Source organism: Giraffa tippelskirchi, chromosome 1 (assembly GCF_054371585.1).
Source record: "Giraffa tippelskirchi isolate mGirTip1 chromosome 1, T2T-mGirTip1v1.2.pri, whole genome shotgun sequence".
In the NCBI taxonomy this organism is placed as follows: Eukaryota; Metazoa; Chordata; class Mammalia; order Artiodactyla; family Giraffidae; genus Giraffa; species Giraffa tippelskirchi.
The window spans coordinates 145672574-145690143 of record NC_137275.1 but is presented as its reverse complement, the minus strand read 5'-3'; the positions used below and the strand labels follow the sequence as shown (position 1 = coordinate 145690143).

The following is a 17570-nucleotide window of genomic DNA, read 5'->3' as shown; positions in this document are numbered from 1 at the left end:
TTGCCATTTCCTTCTCCATCAGATTAGCTAGTTTTCTGTAATTTTAGTTTCAATGTGTCTGCCCTCTGATGCCCTCTCGCAACACTTACCATCTTACTTGGGTTTCTCTTACCTTGGACGTGGGGTATTTCTTCACGGCTGCTCCAGTAAAGTGCAGCTGTTGCTCCTTACCTTGGACAAGGATTATCTACTCACCACAGCCCCTCCTGATCTTGAATGTGGAATAACTCCTCTTGGCCCTCCTGTGCCCATGCAGCCCCTGCTCCTTGGCCCTGGGGTAACTCCTTTCGCTGCTGCCCCTGGCCCCCAGCCCGGGCTAGGCCCTGTCGGCCGCCACCCCCGGCCCCCGGCCCCCGGCCCCTGGCCCAGCCTATCCCCTGTCGGCTGCTGCCCCCGGCCCCTGGCCCCCGGCCCGGCCTAGCCCCTGTCGGCCACCGCCCCCGGCCCCCGGCCCAGGCCTAGCTCCTGTCGGCTGCCGCCCCCAGCTCCCGGACCCCGGCCCGGCCTAGCTCCTCTTGACTACGCTTCTGCATGGAGCCGTCGCAGTCACCTCGCTTCTGCATGGATCCGTCGCAGCCACCTCTAATTCATATAGGTCCCATTTGTCTACAAAGCCACCATATGGCAGTATCAGTCACCCTTATGCAAGGGTGTATATTGAGATCCTTCAGAGATATAGGCTTTGGGGGCAGTTTTCAGAAACTGACACCTTTCCCTATGTTCTGTAAAGAGTGCCCAGCAGTCCAATTTATAGCTGCAAATTAGGAAGCTGGTAAGAAAGTCATTAAAGGATCCTCTCCTGCAGGGAGAAGAGATCTCGGATGTGGAAGAGCTAAGATCAGTGACAGCATGTAGGTCCTAGGCTCCTAGGAATGGGGAAAATAAGGAAATTTAGAAAGAGAACAACAAACTAAGAAGCATGAGCACATATGAACAAAGTTGAGTGTTGTCAACCAGAAAACTTATAGTAAATTTGGCACAGGGCATTATTTGATTAGACTCATATGTTAAGATACTTGTTTAAGTCCCTTTAATTAAGAAAGAGAGCAAAAAATTGCTAGGTCCCACTTGACCACAGTAAAAGGAAAAGTAAACTCCTTCTGTATAAGGGAAGCTTTTACTCTACCCTACAGCAAACCTATGGTGGGAGTGGTGTCCCTTCCACCCAGGACCACTGCCTGACACCAATTGAAAAGAAACTCTGCATCCTGCTTCTTTTACTTTCTCCTTTGTTCTGATTCCATGGCTATTTGATTTTCTAAGGTAATCCCATTTTCCATGATTTCCCTGTTTTCTCTGGTGTTGCTATGTATGTATTAGTCACTCAGTCGTGTCTGACTCTTTGCAGCCCCAAGAACTGTAGCCCACCAGGCTCCTCTGTCCATGAAATTCTCCAGGCAAGAATACTGGAGTGAGTAGCCATTCCATTCTCCAGAGGCTCTTCCTAACCCAGGGATTGAACCCAGCTCTCCTGCATTGCAGGCAGATTCTTTACCATCTGAGCCATAAGTATCCTCAAATTTATCAAGCATCAATTCTAACATTCGGTATGGAAAATACTGTCACCATATCCATGATGAAGCTTCTAGCCAATTGAGAATACTTCTTGTAAAGTATCAGTTTATATAGTAAATCATGAACTTGGGTTTTTAGAACTGGAATTCTGATCTAGAAGTTGGAAAGAGACGAGGGAAGGAAGAGAGAGAAAGTCATTAAACTCTTGATCATTTTATCCATGGTAATTCTACTCTTTCCCCTCATTTCAGACTGTAAAGAAAGACCCAGCTAATATTCACTGGTACCATGGACCGTCTAAGGACATCTGATTTCCTCTCTTTGGAAAATATGATACAAGAGAGCATTTTGTCTCTTGCCAGGACTTCTTGTATTCTTGTAATCAGAGTTAGAACCTACCATCCAAAGAGGAATCTGGCTGAGAGGAGGTGCTATTCCATTCCACTGATTGGAGAAGAGATATCTTTCTCCTCTACCTGTGGATCTGGAACATTTTCCAAATTGGGAAGCAGCTCCACTCCTAATATAAACTTCAGTGAACTGACTGGATAATTCAAATAGCAGGCTGATGTCACCTTTGTACAAACCAACATAGGAAACTTAAATTGTGTGCTACAAAAACTTACCTAAAGAGTGCCTAGAAGTATTTCAAGTACTCAAGTACAGAGGTATTTCAAGAAGTGTTCATGGTACTGTATTACATAGCTCCAAAAAAGAACTTTGGTTATATACAGTGCCAGGAAAACAGACAGCTATCAGGATTCAGTGACAGCTGAAAAAAGTTAAGCTTGCAGGCAACACAACACTTTGTTATATAGACTTGGAGGTAGAGAACAGAAGAGAATAGTCTTCTCTGAATTGTCTAATGTGTGCCCCCTGTCCAAAAGTAGAGCATGACTGTGAAACCTCTTCTAAGTTTAAATGGCATAAAACGAATAAGCAGTTACCTCAGGACACATCTTGCTAACAGATGCACAGAATAGAGATAAAGCACGGATGCTCACAGTCACAGTCAAATATAGGCTTGATGCTGAGGGTAGTTCCCAGGGAAGGATAGTGCCACTTTCTTTGCTTGGGGTGGGTGTCTAGGCTCACTGCCAAATAAACACTGAACACTATTTTCGCTTTTCACCTTTTCTTATAAAAGCAAAAATCCTCTTCAGATTTCTTTCAGTTAGCGAAAACAGAGGCAACAGAGGATGAGGGGGTGGATGGCATCACTGACTCCATGGACATGAGTATGAGCAAACCCAGGGAGATAGTGAAGGACAGGGAAACCTGGAGTGGTGCTGCAGTTTATGGGGTTGCAAAGAGTCGGAGATGCTTTAGCAACTAAACAACAACAACATATGTACTGTCTTTTGTAAAAGCAAAATGACGTAAAGCAAACTTTGGATAAGTAGGGTATACCTGTACTTATCTTTGAATTGCTCTGGATGGAATCTTTTTCCTGTTTTCTTTAAGCAACTGGCATAAGCACCAGAAGACAACTTCAGTCTTCTGACTTCATATTTGCTCTTTTGTCATACATCAAGCTTTATTACCTTTCAGTTCAGGTCAGTTCAGTCACTCAGTCATGCCTGACTCTTTGCAACCCCAAGGATTTCAGCACACCAGGCTTCCCTGTCCATCACCAAGTTGCTCAAACTCATGTCCATCAAGTCGTTGATGCCATCCAACCATCTCATCCTCTGTCATCCCCTTCTCCTCCTGCCTTCGATCTTTACCAGCATCAGGGTCTTTTCCAATGAGTCAGTTCTTTGCATCAGGTGGCCAAAGTGTTGGAGCTTCAGCTTCAGTTCTTCCAGTGAATATTCAGGACCGATTTCCTTTAGGATTGACTGGTTTCCACTTATAAATAGAAACATAATGAACTTGTGTACAACATGCCCCAGTAGTTTTAACAGCTTAAGTATTTACATGCTAAAATGTTTCCTTTATAGGAGTCGTTCCTCTAACCCTACTCTCTACCACAAATATTTTGGTAAATACACTCTGAAAGCAAACAAGAAAAAACTTGTAGACTTGTAGGCCTTTAAAATGAAATTGTATGTTATGTTCCAAGAATGATTACTGATTATCACTTTAGATATGTTAATTTGGGGAGAGAGGAGAGTATTTATTTTAGACAAAAAATCGTGAAAAGTTAGAAATGCTGATTTAAGAAAAGATAGTGCTAAATTGGAGCTATTTCAGAGGAAGGGACTAAAAATAATAAAACCCCTCAAGGAATGAATATTTTCAAAACTGAGAATTTAAGAGTCTAACATGACAAACAACAACCAGTCCTACAAATACCTCTAGGGAATTGGATTCCAAAAGTCTGTATTGCTCAACGGATGGGAAAAGGACAAAAGCACAATAAAAGCTACTCATAGGAGGAAAAAAAAAACGAACTTTTAAAATGAAATGTTTTAAATGTTTTTACTTAGTTCAGCTCTCAAATGCCTGGAGACATTAAAAACTAGCCAAGCAGAGCATTTGTTTTCAGATAGTAAGCTCTAATCAAGTAACGAGGGTGGGGTTAATGGTTTATTATGTCATACATTTTGACTCTCTTATGTCTGGACCAGGATAATCACATTTGGAGTAGTTTAGAGCTGTTTAATATACCTGTAACCAGCATTCACTTAGTGGGCCCAGAGTAGGACAGACCCAAAGCTTGAATAAACTCAAGAGTTCCATATTATTTTATATAATCACAAATCTGTAAAGATATTATTTTATTGGTTCTGAACCTGATCCATAGTAAGGTGTTAAAATGGATAATGATTAATTTTCATAGGCACTGATTTCCTTTAAATACATTCTTTTCCAGAAGCATTGATGGTTTGGAAGGAAAATAAAGAAAATCTGTAAATCTTTTATACCAGGAAAAAAGAGAACAAACCAAAAGACTCTTAAATGTGTCACATATACATGAAAACATAGTATCCCAAGGATGTCTCTTGGTATTTTCAAATAGGAAGAAGAATGACCCAAGAGGGGCCTTTTCCTACTGTGGCACCACCCTCCAAAATCGACCCCATTTTCTGTTCTTTGCACTCATAGTGATGTGTCTGATATTTAAATATTATGCTCTTGAAATATAATAGAATTGTCTGCATATAGACTGTCTAGACAGGGCAGGGACTCTGTCTGTTTAATTTCATTTTTCATAGCAGCTAGCAGTCCTGAACAAATAAATACTTTTGATGATGATGTTGATGTGAGTATAATAAGCAGGTGGCCAAAATGGGGGGATAATGATATCTTAACATTAGTGCTCTATAGTGCATGCCTGTAACACAGAGTGCTATATAAAATTTATAAATGTCCAGCTATTTATGGAATAAGTAATTATTTCACCATATTTCATGTTTCTTAATATTGCCTTGTTAAGTTTGTTTACATGAAGAAGGAAATATCAGTCTGCCTATTCAGAAAAGAAGCAAGAATTCCTACTCACTTTTCCTACTGTCTGAAATGAGAAATATTTTTATAAATCTGTATTTTAAAGAGGAAAAAACAGATTATTCAACAAGGTTTTGTAAGAGTCCTTGATTAGGAAGCTATCAAGATTTAGATTTCCTGCAAAATTTTAAGAAAACAGAATAGGAGTTTCTACAATGAAAGACATGTGTTTCATTTAATCAATGTGTTAGTCATTCATTCTAAAAAATATTTGAGTACTGGTACATAACAGCAAGAAAGCCAAATAGTCAAGGGTCTTCATCCTCCTGGAGCTCATACTTTAGTGGAAAGGCACAGACCAAAATAAAAAAATAAGTAAGCATAATAAATAAATTATGTGATGTACTTGAAGGTCATTAAGTATAATGGGGAAAAAAAGAAAAGTTGAGAGGATAAAAAGGAATCAGTAGTGGGAATTGCAATTTTGCTTAGAAAAGTCAGGGTAGGTCTCACTGAGAAGGTGATATTTGAGCAAAGACTTGATAGAGGTTGAGGTTAATTAGACACTTGGAATCTGAGCAAAGAAAATTCCAGGCAACAGCAAATGTGTCACGTAATAAATGTATTCTCGGAGTGTTCAAGGTGTAATGGGAATCCAATGTGGCTGGAGCCTAGGGAAAAGGAAGACAATATGAGATGATGGGGCCAGATCCTTTCCTCTGTCTGTGATGAGGGTTTTGGCTTTTAATCTGAGTGAAGCCATTGCAGTATCATAGCAGAGACGTGACACAATCTGCTTTCTGCTTTAATAAGATCATTCTGGCTGCTCTGACAGCAGTCTCTTGGAAAGCAATGGTGGTAGAAGGAAGATCAGTGAGGATACTATTTAATAATGCTGGAAAGACATGATGGTGGCTTGGCTGAGATTGTGGTCAGCTTTTATATACTTCTGTGGATAGAACCAGCCTTTCCTGACGGATTAGATGTGGGAGTCAAGGATTATTCCAAGGCAGTGGTTCTCAAAGTGTGGTCACTAAATCAACAAAATATCAGCATCACTGGGGAACCTGTTAAAAACATAAATTCTTTTACTCCCTCCCCCCTCCAAATCTGTTGACTCAGAAATTCTGGAGCATGGAGCTCTAATAATCTGAGTTTTTAAAATTTACTTATCATCTATTTATTTGTTTATTTATTTATTTATTTTTGGCCTCATCACGTGGCATGTGAGATTCTAGTTCCCAGACCAGGGATTGCATTCCCCTGAAGTGAGAAGCATAGAGTCCCAACCACTGAGCTACCAGGGAAGTCCCTAATCTGGTATTTTGATCAAGCCTTCCAAATGATTCTAATGTACACTCAAATGTAAGAACCACTGCTTTAAGATATGGGGCCTGAAAAGGATGGAGTTGACATTGACTAGTATAGTAAAGGCTGAAGAGGAAACAATTTTGGGGGTGGGGGGCGAGGGGAATCAGGGATTTGGCTTTGGGCGTGATGAGTTTGTGATGTCTTAGACATACAGGTGGTGAGGAAGCAGTTGTATATATGAGTCTGGCATTGGAAACTCATATATACAGGAGAGGAGAGTTGGAAATAGAAACTGAAACATTAATTATGTTTCTGAGCACAAAATATCATATTAGATTGGATAGCATCAGTGGATAATTACTGTTTAGTAGTTTCAGCTTAACTTCAGGTAAAAGAGACAGAAAGCCAAGTAGTACAGCCAAATATATTTTTAAGGAAAGGTGTCTGCTTAAGGGTGCTAAGAGATTTGAGAACTTTAAGGGGTATATTTTTCTGAGCTTCCATCTATTTTTTGTAAAGGAATCTTTTACAGTAATTTTTTCCCATTTTACCATCTGTACATTGACTTTTCCTAATGTTTTCAGGGTAAAACTCAGAACTACTAAAATTTTTCTAAAGTCATCAAGTAGCTGAAGAATTTCTATATACATTTTCATCATACAGTAGCAATCCCAAATTTCTAGACGATAGCATGGTGGTGGTGGTTTAGTCGCTAAGTCATGACCGACTCTTGCAATCCCATGGACTGTAGCCTGCCAGGCTCCTCTGTCCATGGGGTTCTCCAGGCAAGAATGCTGGAGTGGGTTGCTATTTCATTCTCCAGAGGATCTTCCCAACCCAGGAATCGAACCCAGGTCTCCTGCATTGCAGGCAGATTCTTTACCCACTGAGCTGTGATGGAAGTCCGGAAGATAGCGGAGATGCCTTAGTAAGCAATGATAGTTTTCTTGCACAGTATCTTTTCTGGAGGGTAAGTGATTAGGGCAAGATGGAGGGGAGATCCAGTATTCTGAGGAATATTTCAAGGTAGGGGATTGCAGTGAGAAGGATCAATTTCTTCAGTTACTAAGTCCATGCAGTCACTTGCAATATAATTTCCAGGATTTTCTTGATACTCTCAGGTATAAATATTGACTTTATGAATAACAAACTTCCCTGGTGGCTCAGATGGTAAAGAATTTGCCTGCAATGCAAGAGATCTGGGTTCAATCCCTCGGTCGTAAAGATCCCCTGGAGAAGGGAATGGCAACCCACTCCAGTATCCTTGCCTGGAGAAATCCCATGGGCAGAAGAGCCTGGCTGGCTACAGTCCATGGGGTCGCAAAGGGTCGGACACGACTGAGCAACTAACACTTTCTTTCACTTATATATAACGCCATGGAATCAGAATATGGCATTTATATCATGCTACTCATGTAATACTTTAAATTAAACTGCAACATTAGCATAAAAGGCCAACCACCATTTAAGGATAGAGGCAAAACAGACGGCCATCCCTCAAGAAGGTAAAATGTCATCTTTAAAAAGAGATAAAAATAAAAAGTCATGTTTTTCCTGACCCTAAATCTGTAATCTGTATGTGGTTTTTTCAAAACCATTTTAAAGGCCTTTCCGATGCTGCCACCTTAGCTGCTGCTATATAATCGTCCGCATTTCACCCAGTGAATCAACTCTGGGAAGCCTGACCCTCTCTTGTCCCACAGTGTAATCTGATCCACCTGTCATCATCAGGGGACATCTGGGATCCATCTTATCTTCCCCACTGGCTAGTTGATTAACCAGAAAATGTTTTGAATTGGACTCATACATGGCAGAACTCCACAGACTTTATGAATTATAATGGAAGCACATTAAAGTCAGTTTGTATTTTTGTGCTTTTAAAGAAAAAAAAAAAAAGAACTCTGACGTGGTTAGAATTGAGTGCTTAAAACTTGGAGTGAAAACTATATTAAGTGGCTAAATGCAGTAATTCATGGGATCATCCGACTATGTTAAGTAAAATATTTTTCTTTCAGGGTGAGGAAGTTCTAGCTCAGTAGCCTGACACAGTTGTCAATATTCAGGCATGATAGTTAGTTGGAAAGAGACAGAAGGCCAAAAAATGTGTTCTTTTGCTCTCTCTCACTCTAATACTACTGGATGATGTCTCTAGCTGAAAGCTGGGGATCTTTACTCCAGAGCATCCTTCCCACACCATGCTTTTTGCCAGGTTCTTGGTGGGGAATATATTTAGTTCAAATAACTACTAGACTTCAGCAATTTTGTCTTCATCATTACTACCTATGAGATATTTCAAAGATAATGCCCAGGATAGGATGTCAAAGCAGTTAGGGCATCAGTTTCTAAATCTGATTTTTAGGAGGATCAGAAATTATAGTGGTTTCATGGATCAAACTATAATTCAGAACTAAAAATGATGTACATGATGAATCTCTATACAAGGTAGAGTTTTTTTGTTATAATTATTATTATGATACTATGGGACAAGAAATCATGATGACTTTCCTTGAGTTTCCACTCCTGCAGCTGGGTGACTCCAGATGCTTCAGGGGTTCAGTGAATGTCTTGAACTATGCTTGAGATGTTTTGGGTTCAACAAAAGAAGCTTTTGCCAAATCCTTCTTCCTTTAATTTTTAAACATGTGTATTTCAAGGGAAATTTGATTCATATGTTTCTGATTCATTTACACTTAAATCATCAAAATGTTATTTTGTAAGAGCTATTTGATGTCCAAGAAGCTTTCTGAACCTGTTTTATAAATCCTCTTAAGTCCTTTTTCTTAAAACAGGAAGTTGCATTTTGCCAAGTACAAATAAACTCAAACGTTAAAAAGGTTCAAATTCAGTTTCCAGTTCTAAACTCCAGGTTTTAAGTGCATTCCCAATTTAACAAAATATATTTTCCCACCCCACAGAAGTAGGGGCAGGAGGAAAGACCATAGTGATGAAAGTGAGTAGAGGTGTTCACAAACATTATTATTCTCAGAGATATTTCTCTAGTTGTGAAAGTTTATAAAACATGTAACAGGTGTTCTTGGAGCTAGTAGATATAGGTGAATTGAGAACAGGAACATCTGTCTGCTTGTTGATTTTCCATGATATGTTTAAATATGTCTACTTTTTGTCACAGAAAAGGAAACCTAGAAGTCTTAATAGTTTAACTTCACTTCTTAAAACTTTACCTTTGACTGACTTTTAGTCTTATTTATTTTAGTAAAGATGGGAAGACTCAAGACATTTTGTTGAGCAGGAGGGATTCATAAGAGAGACTATAGTTGTATGTCTGTACTTAGGTGATGTAAATTCAATTTTAAAATGTAATTGACATTCGTTTCTTAAAATTGGATAAATGTGGGAAATTATCTCAGGTTCATATTAAGAGGTCTCTTAACTATATATTACCCTTATAACTTAACACAGAGGTGATTCAACCAGAACCTGAAATCACCTTATGGCTGATTCACTTCTATTTATTAAAAGAAAGTAAGAGCAATTATAATGGGGGTGCGGACCACTCTAAACAGTTTGCTTGATGTTCCACTTTATCAGTATTTCTTCTATTCAGTTCAGTTCAGTTGCTCAGTCGTGTCTGACTCTGCGAACCGATGGACCACAGCACACCAGGCCTCCCTGTTCATCACCAACTCCCAGAGTCTACTCAAACTCATGTCCATTGAGTCAGTGATGCCATCCAACCATCTCATCCTCTGTTGTCCCCTTCTCCTCCTACCCTAAATCTTTCCCAGCATCAGGGTCTTTTCAAAAGTCGGCTCTTTGCACCAGGTGGCCAAAGTATTGGAGTTTAGATTCAACAGCAGTCCTTCCAATGAACACTCAGGACTGATCTCTTTTAGGATGGACTGGTTGGACCTCCTTGCAGTCCAAGGGACTCTCAAGAGTCTTCTCCAACAGAACAGTTCAAAAGCATCAATTGTTTGGCACTCAGCTTTCTTTATAGTCCAACTCTCGGATCCATACATGACTATTGGGAAAACCATAGCCTTGACTAGATGGACCTTTGTTGGCAAAGTAATGTCTTCGCTTTTTAATATGCTGCCTAGGTTGGTCATAACTTTCCTTACAAGGAGTATGCATCTTTTAATTTCACGGCTGCAGTCACCATCTGCAGTGATTTTGGAACCCAAAAATATAAAGTCTGCCGCTGTTTCCACTGTCTCACCATCTATTGACATGAAGTGATGGGACCAGATGCCATGATCTTAGTTTTCTGAATGTTGAGCTTTAAGCCAACTTTTTCACTCTCCTCTTTCACTTTTATCAAGAGGCTCTTTAGTTCTTCTTCACTTTCTGCCATAAGGGTGGTGTCATCTGCATATCTGAGGTTATTGATATTTCTCCCGGCGATCTTGATTCCAGCTTGTGCTTCATCCAGCCCAGCATTTCTCATGATGTACTCTGCATATAAGTTAAATAAGCAGGGTGACAATATAAAGCCTTGACGTACTCCTTTACCGATTTGGAGCCAGTCTGTTGTTCCATGTCCAGTTCTAACTGTTGCTTCCTGACCTGCATACAGATTCCTCAAGAGGCAGGTCAGATGGTCTGGTATTCCCATCTCTTTCAGAATTTTCCACAGTTTGTTGTGATCCACACAGTCAAAGGCTTTGGCATAGTCAATAAAGCAGAAATAGATGTTTTTCTGGAACTCTCTTCCTTTTTTGATGATCCCTCAGATGTTGGCAATTTGATCTCTGGTTCCTCTGCCTTTTCTAAAACCAGCTTGAACATCTGGAAGTTCACGGTTCATGTACTGTTGAAGCCTGGCTTGGAGACTTTTGAGAATTACTTTGCTAGTGTGTGAGATGAGTGCAATTGTGTGGTAGTTTGAGCATTCTTTGGCATTGCCTTTCTTTGGGATTGGAATGAAAACTGACCTTTTCCAGTCCTGTGTCCACTGCTGCGTTTTCCAAATTTGCTGGCATATTGAGTGTGGCACTTTCACAACATCATCTTTTAGGATTTGAAATAGCTCAACTGGAATGCCATCACCTCCACTAGCTTTGTTCATAGTGATGCTTTCTATGGCCCACTTGACTTCACATTCTAGGATGTCTGGCTCTAGGTGAGTGATTACACCATTGTGATTATTTGGGTCGTGAAGATCTTTTTTGTACAGTTCTTCTGTATATTCTTGCCACCTCTTCTTAATATCTTCTATTTCTGTTAGGTCCATACCATTTCTGTCCTTTATCAAGCTTATCTTTGCATGAAATATTCCCTTGGTATCTCTAATTTTCTTGAAGAGATCTATAGTCTTTCCCATTCTGTTGTTTTCCTCTATTTCTTTGCATTGATCACTGAGGAAGGCTTTCTTATCTCTCCTTGCTATTCTTTGGAACTCTGCATTCAAATGGGTGTATCTTTCCTTCTCTCCTTTGCTTTTTGCTTCTCTTCTTTTCACAACCATTTGGAAGGCCTCCTCAGGCAGCCATTTTCTTTTTGGCATTTCTTTTTCTTTGGGATGGTCTTGATCCCCATCTCCTGTACAATGTCACGAACCTCTGTCCATAGTTCATCAGGCACTCTCTCTATTGGATCTAGTCCCTTAACTCTATTTCTCACTTCCACCACATAATCGTAAGGGATTTGATTTAGGTCATACCTGAATGGTCTAGTGGTTTTCCCCACGTTCTTCAATTTAAGTCTGAATTTGGCAATAAGGAGGAGTTCATGATCTGAGCCACAGTCTGCTCCTGGTCTTGTTTTTGCTGACTGTATAGAGCTTCTCCATCTTTGGCTGCAAAGAAGTATAATCAGTCTGATTTTAGTGTTGGCCATCTGGTGATATCCATGTGTAGAGTCTTCTCTTGTGTTGTTGAAAGAGGGTGTTTGTTATGACCAGTGTGTTCTCTTGGCAAAACTCTATTAGCCTTTGCCCTGCTTCATTCTGTACTCCAGGGTCAAATTTGCCTGTTACTCCAGGTGTTTCTTGACTTCGTATTTTTGCATTCCAGTCCCCTATAATGAAAAGAACATCTTTTTTGGGTATTAGTCTGTCCATCGACCACATTTTTTGGGGGTGGTCCGTCCAAGGACCACATTTCTTCCATACTGCTGAGTAATTAAGTGATTTTTGGAATGACAGGTATTATGCAACTGAAAATTCTTTAGGGAAAAATTATTAATTACAGTCTCAGTTCAACCATGGAAGCCCCCGTGCTTTTTAATAAAAAGCTGATTTTATTAAACTTCCTAAACAAGGGGGGAGAGCACCTTGACAGTCTGTAATTTCTCAAATGGGTAAGTTAGGGAAGAAGATGTGCAGAGTTTGGGGCCATAGTTAGTCACAGAGTTGTTTCAGGATGGAAGCTAATTAATGAAGTCTAGTTGGAGAATGGTAGGATTTGTAAACTGGGCAAGATGTGATATTGTCTTTGGAACATAAGTTCATGAATAATTAATATTAAATTAGCTTGTGCTCTTATCTTGGAATGCCTATGTCTGAAAGGAGCTGGTGTTAAAACATTTAAGTTTAGAGAATTTATGCTAAATCATACCATCTATTGTTTTGTGACTTACAGCATAGGATTGCAGATTGTGGATTTTGTATTATTTCTTGCAACAAACTACCTTTAACAACAAACAAAGTACGACACACACATATTGACTTGTTTAATGACCATTAACTTTTTTTCATACAATATTCATAATCACTTAAGATTGTTGAGTACCTATGTATCTGTCAAATACAATAAAAATTATCCTTTTCCTTTAATTCTACATCTTATTCACTCTCAGAATGTATATGCTACTAACAATGAAATGCCTTTCAGAATTCATGTTGTATTTTGAGCTAGTTTAATATCATCTGTAATAAGTGTTTAGTTGTCTACACCCAGTTTTGCCTAGAAAGAATTTATGCCTTCTGAAATGTTAGAGCCTTATATGCTACTTAGTAGTAATGAGCGCTAGTGGTAAAGAACCCACTTGCCAGTACAGGAGATGTGAGAGACATGGGTTCGATCCCTGGATTGGGAAGATCCCCTGGAGTAGGGCATGGCAACCCACTCCACTGTTCTTGCCTGGAGAATCCCATGGACAGAGGAACCCTGTGGGCTACAGCTCATACGGTAGGAAAGATTTAGACACAACTGAAGCAACTTAGCATGCTTGTAGTTAACACTGAAATTTGAGAAAAGAGACAGTGTTCATTTTGTAAAATAGCATAATGCAATTCTCCCAGTGCTCATTTACATGTAAATAGATTTTCAGAGGAAAAAACTTGATTAAAGAGAACTCTTAAATAGGATAACGAAGTGATCAGGTGTTGGCTCTGGTAAAGTATCTATCTGCAACGCAGAAGACACAGCTTTTATCCCTAGGTCAGGAAGATCCCCAGTAGGAAATGACAGCCTGCTTTAGTATTCTTGCCTGGAAAATCCCATGCACAGTGGAGCCTGGCGGGCTAGTATCCATCAGAACTATCTCAAGCTGGTTTCTTTCCCATTTTACTTCTATCAGAAAATATATTTCAAGCTGATGACTTTCCCAAATTTCTACATTTTGAGAGCCAAATAATCTTATGACCTTTCAGATGCTATGGGAGGATCCATCTGTAGTGATAGAACCTTTACTTTGTTTCCTATGACTTGGAGCATTCTGCTGCCCTAGGTTCCTGTTTGAGGCTTTTCTTTTAACCTATGCTTCTCCCACCCTTCTTTTTCTTCTCCAGGACTGTCCACCAGAAGCTGGTGATTTCCGAGCTCAGCAATGCTCAGCTCACAATGATGTCAAATACCATGGCCAGTTTTATGAATGGCTTCCTGTGTCTAATGACCCTGACAACCCATGTTCCCTCAAGTGTCAGGCCAAAGGGACAGCTCTGGTTGTTGAACTTGCGCCGAAAGTCTTAGACGGGACTCGTTGCTACACAGAATCTTTGGATATGTGCATCAGTGGTTTGTGCCAAGTAAGTGCCAGCTTCTTTGCATTCTATTTTTCTGGAGCATTTTGGGTCAATAGCTTTTGTGTATTCCTGCTATCTGAATAAGTGTTACTTTTTCTAGAGTTGATAAATGATGACCTATTGGAAAATTGAGGTTCAACGTCAGTTAAAACTACAATAGCTTTATTTTATGTTAAGGAAAAGTGAGCTAGAGTTTTTCTTTCTTTCCTGATGTCTCACTTGAATATAGAAGAATAACACTTCTTCAATATTGTGTATCCCTTTTGTACTAGATTTTGAAATTACCTCTACTTTGGTTGTTCCTGAAATAATGGTGTGTGTGTGTGCGTGTATGTGTATCTGTATTTGGAGGCATCAACTTTCACTTACTTGTAGCTTCCGAGTTTCTCAGGTAAGATTTCTTCTAAAATCTCCAAGTATACTGTAGAAGAATTTGTTGTTTCTTTATCATGACTACAATTTTATTGAAAATTTAGACAACTGTAGGAAAAGGCATGCCAGTGCCAACTTTCAGGTTGAAATTTCAGCCAGAAAAATCTTTTAAATGGAGATAGCAAAGAGGTTTGATTTTTGGTGTAAATTTATCAACGTCTGCTTTAGTGGAGGAGGCAGGGGAGGCACTTATCTGAAGGCTCAGTAGTAAAAAATGCAGGAGACGCAGAATCAGTCCCTGGGTTGGGAAGATCCCCCGGAGAAGGAAATGGCAACCCACTCCAGTATTCTTGCCTGGAGAATTCCATGGACAGAGGAGCCTGACAGACTACAGTCCATGGGGCGGCGAAGAGTCGGACATGACTGAGCTACTAAACTCCAATGACTTTAGTAGGGAGTTAGTAAGATGAGGGAGAGTTAGTATGTTTGCTATCTTGATGTCAAAGTCTATGCTTTGGATTAGGATGACAATCCAAGTTTCAGGAACAAGGAGTTGCTGCAGTGTCCTCTGTGCTGTACTTCACCATCTAATGTTATATTTCACAAAGTAGACATTTTGAGAATCTTTGCCTCTCCCAAGAAGACATTGTTTGAAATTTTTATGTCTTCAGGGTTTCAGATATCACAATTAGCAATATAAGAATAAACTTAAAATGTGTTTCAGTAATATGTTGTTTCAAATTCATGTTTCTTTAAAACCTAATTCTATACAGACGTAAAAGGAGTAACTATAGTGCAAATGACAACAAGAGATATGAGATGCCCTACAAGGTTCTGTGTATGTGAGAGGGACACAGACATATTAAGCCTTCATGAGGTCTGGAATCATAAGGCAGGGAAATTGTGGCAAGTCCAAGCACTTCTTAGGTAAGAGGATGGAGTGATATTTACATATCTGAAGGTTTCATGTGAATTTCAGATATGAATTTGAATATAGAATCTTACTGCTTTAAAGTTGGGAAAAGCCCAAGAGGTGATCTAATCAACAACCTAAAAAGCAGTATATTTGAATATAATTTATGATATTTGCTGTGAGTTTCTTGCTCTAAGACTCTCAGCTTCTTTTGAGATGGAATTATGAAAGATGCAAAAGCTTTGGGAATAATAGAATTGTAAACAAAATAGATACAGAAAAGGGACTGTGTTGTTGGGAATGGCAACTAATAATAATAATTTCTTTCATATGTATACTGTTTGAACAAAACAAGACAGTTTTCCATTTTGTCAATGAGAAAAAATGAGGGACCAGAAAGTTGGTGTGATTTTATGCAAGTTGTATGGTTCGTCATGGCAGAAATTTCAGGTCCCTTGATATCTAGTCCAAAGTTGTATGTACTATATTACACTGATGAATGAACCAAAATAAACAAGATAGGCTGGCAAATTAGGTTTCATTTGTTTTTGTTGCATAGGAATTCAGCAGGGCCTCTTGCCTTCCAGATTAATCCTGCCAACTGGCTTCATGTATGTTGGCAAATGAAGCAACAGTAAATATGCCTCCCCAACTTAGATTCTTAAAAGTGTGACCTGTTAGATTTGGGGGCAAATGTAAATTACAGAATATCTGAAAAGAATGGTGACTTACACATGGAAATTATAATCGGTTATTATTATTTTCTTCATTTACTTGTCTTGTTAGAGGCAATAATAGGGTAAAGGAGATGGTAAAGTTCAGATTGTATCTAGACACTAGCAAGTAGCAGAATATCCCCAGCTACACAGTAAGGAGAGAGAGGGGTATTTGGGGGGTAAATCATGGTGGCTTGAATGGTAGACAGGATTATGGTCAACAGTGGGTGGCCAAGAAAGAGTTTTGGTGGAAAATAGACAATCTGAGCTCTTTTTAGAAAACTGAGTATAGCTACAGTTACAGGATGCTTGAAATGGACCACTTACAGGACCCTGGAGGTAAGGAGACCAGCTGAAAAAGAGACTCTTAGAGCAGCCAAAATGAAGAAAAGCATGAGCCTGGACCAGGTCAGTGACAGCAGGAACAGAAAGGAAACAATGCCTAAAACCAGGAAGAAGTTTTCATTTTGACTCTGACAAGAGCAGGGGAATAGTTTTTTAAAAACAAAAAGAAATACATCAAACTAATCATGCTCAGGAAATCAAAAACTACCACTTTTATTACGAATTTATAAGGGATATCATTTTGGTTCCTTGTTACCATTACAATAATAGCCTGTGTTTTCATGATTAAAACCTACTTGGGTTTTATAAAAAGGAGGGAAGAAATAGAAAGAGGCCACAATAAGAGAGGAATATGATAGAAGCTTTCCCAAATGGATAACAATCCTAAAAATGTGCGTAACTTTGCAGATAAAAATTGTAACATTATCCTCTGGTGGGGAAGACCCCTGGAGAAGGGAATGGCAATGCACTCCAGTATTTTTGCCTGGAAATTCTCATGGATAGAGAAGTCCATTGGGTCACATAGAGTCAGACATAACTGAGCAATTAACACACATACAACATTATCAAAATGATGAAATAATTGTTTATCTACCAAAAAAAGATGATAGAGGAATAAAGATGGAACACTTAAATGCAGTATATACTCTTTCAGAAGGAGAAGAGTGAAATTAGTCATCAAAAGAAAAGCCCTCACTGCTTCCTATAAGGAGTGAACAAACATAAATTCCATTCTACTTAGAAAAAATTCCTTTATTCAGACTGTAGCTGTATGTTGGTGATTAGTATTTGTGGTTTGTGGTAAGAAAAATTCAGAAAAAACATTTTCATAATTTTTAAAACACTGTCAAAAATCTTAATGCTTACTGAAATATTCAGTTTTTATAAAGAGCTTCTTCTGGTTTCCTGAAAAAATCGTCTCTTCTGCCCCATATTCCCTTCTCCTCCATTTTTACCCCTTTTATTGGGAATTCTCAGCTCTATCTCTGACCTCATTGTTGTCTCATTATCATTTTTTTATTTTTTGGCCACAATGGGTCTTCATTGTTGCATGGGCTTTCTCTAGCTGCAGCAAGTG

General features: G+C 39.2%; 1 protein-coding gene across 4 annotated transcripts in view; it reads left to right on the top strand.

Annotated features, from left to right (window-relative positions):
- The window catches only part of ADAMTSL1 (ADAMTS like 1), a 479878-nt gene that overhangs the window by 113392 nt on the left and 348916 nt on the right, over positions 1-17570 (top strand). For all 4 annotated transcript variants that reach the window (XM_081499058.1, XM_081499072.1, XM_081499064.1 and 1 more), the window contains exon 4: positions 13913-14149. In XM_081499058.1, the coding sequence (XP_081355184.1) occupies positions 13913-14149 (237 nt within the window). The remainder of the gene's footprint in view (positions 1-13912; positions 14150-17570) is intronic.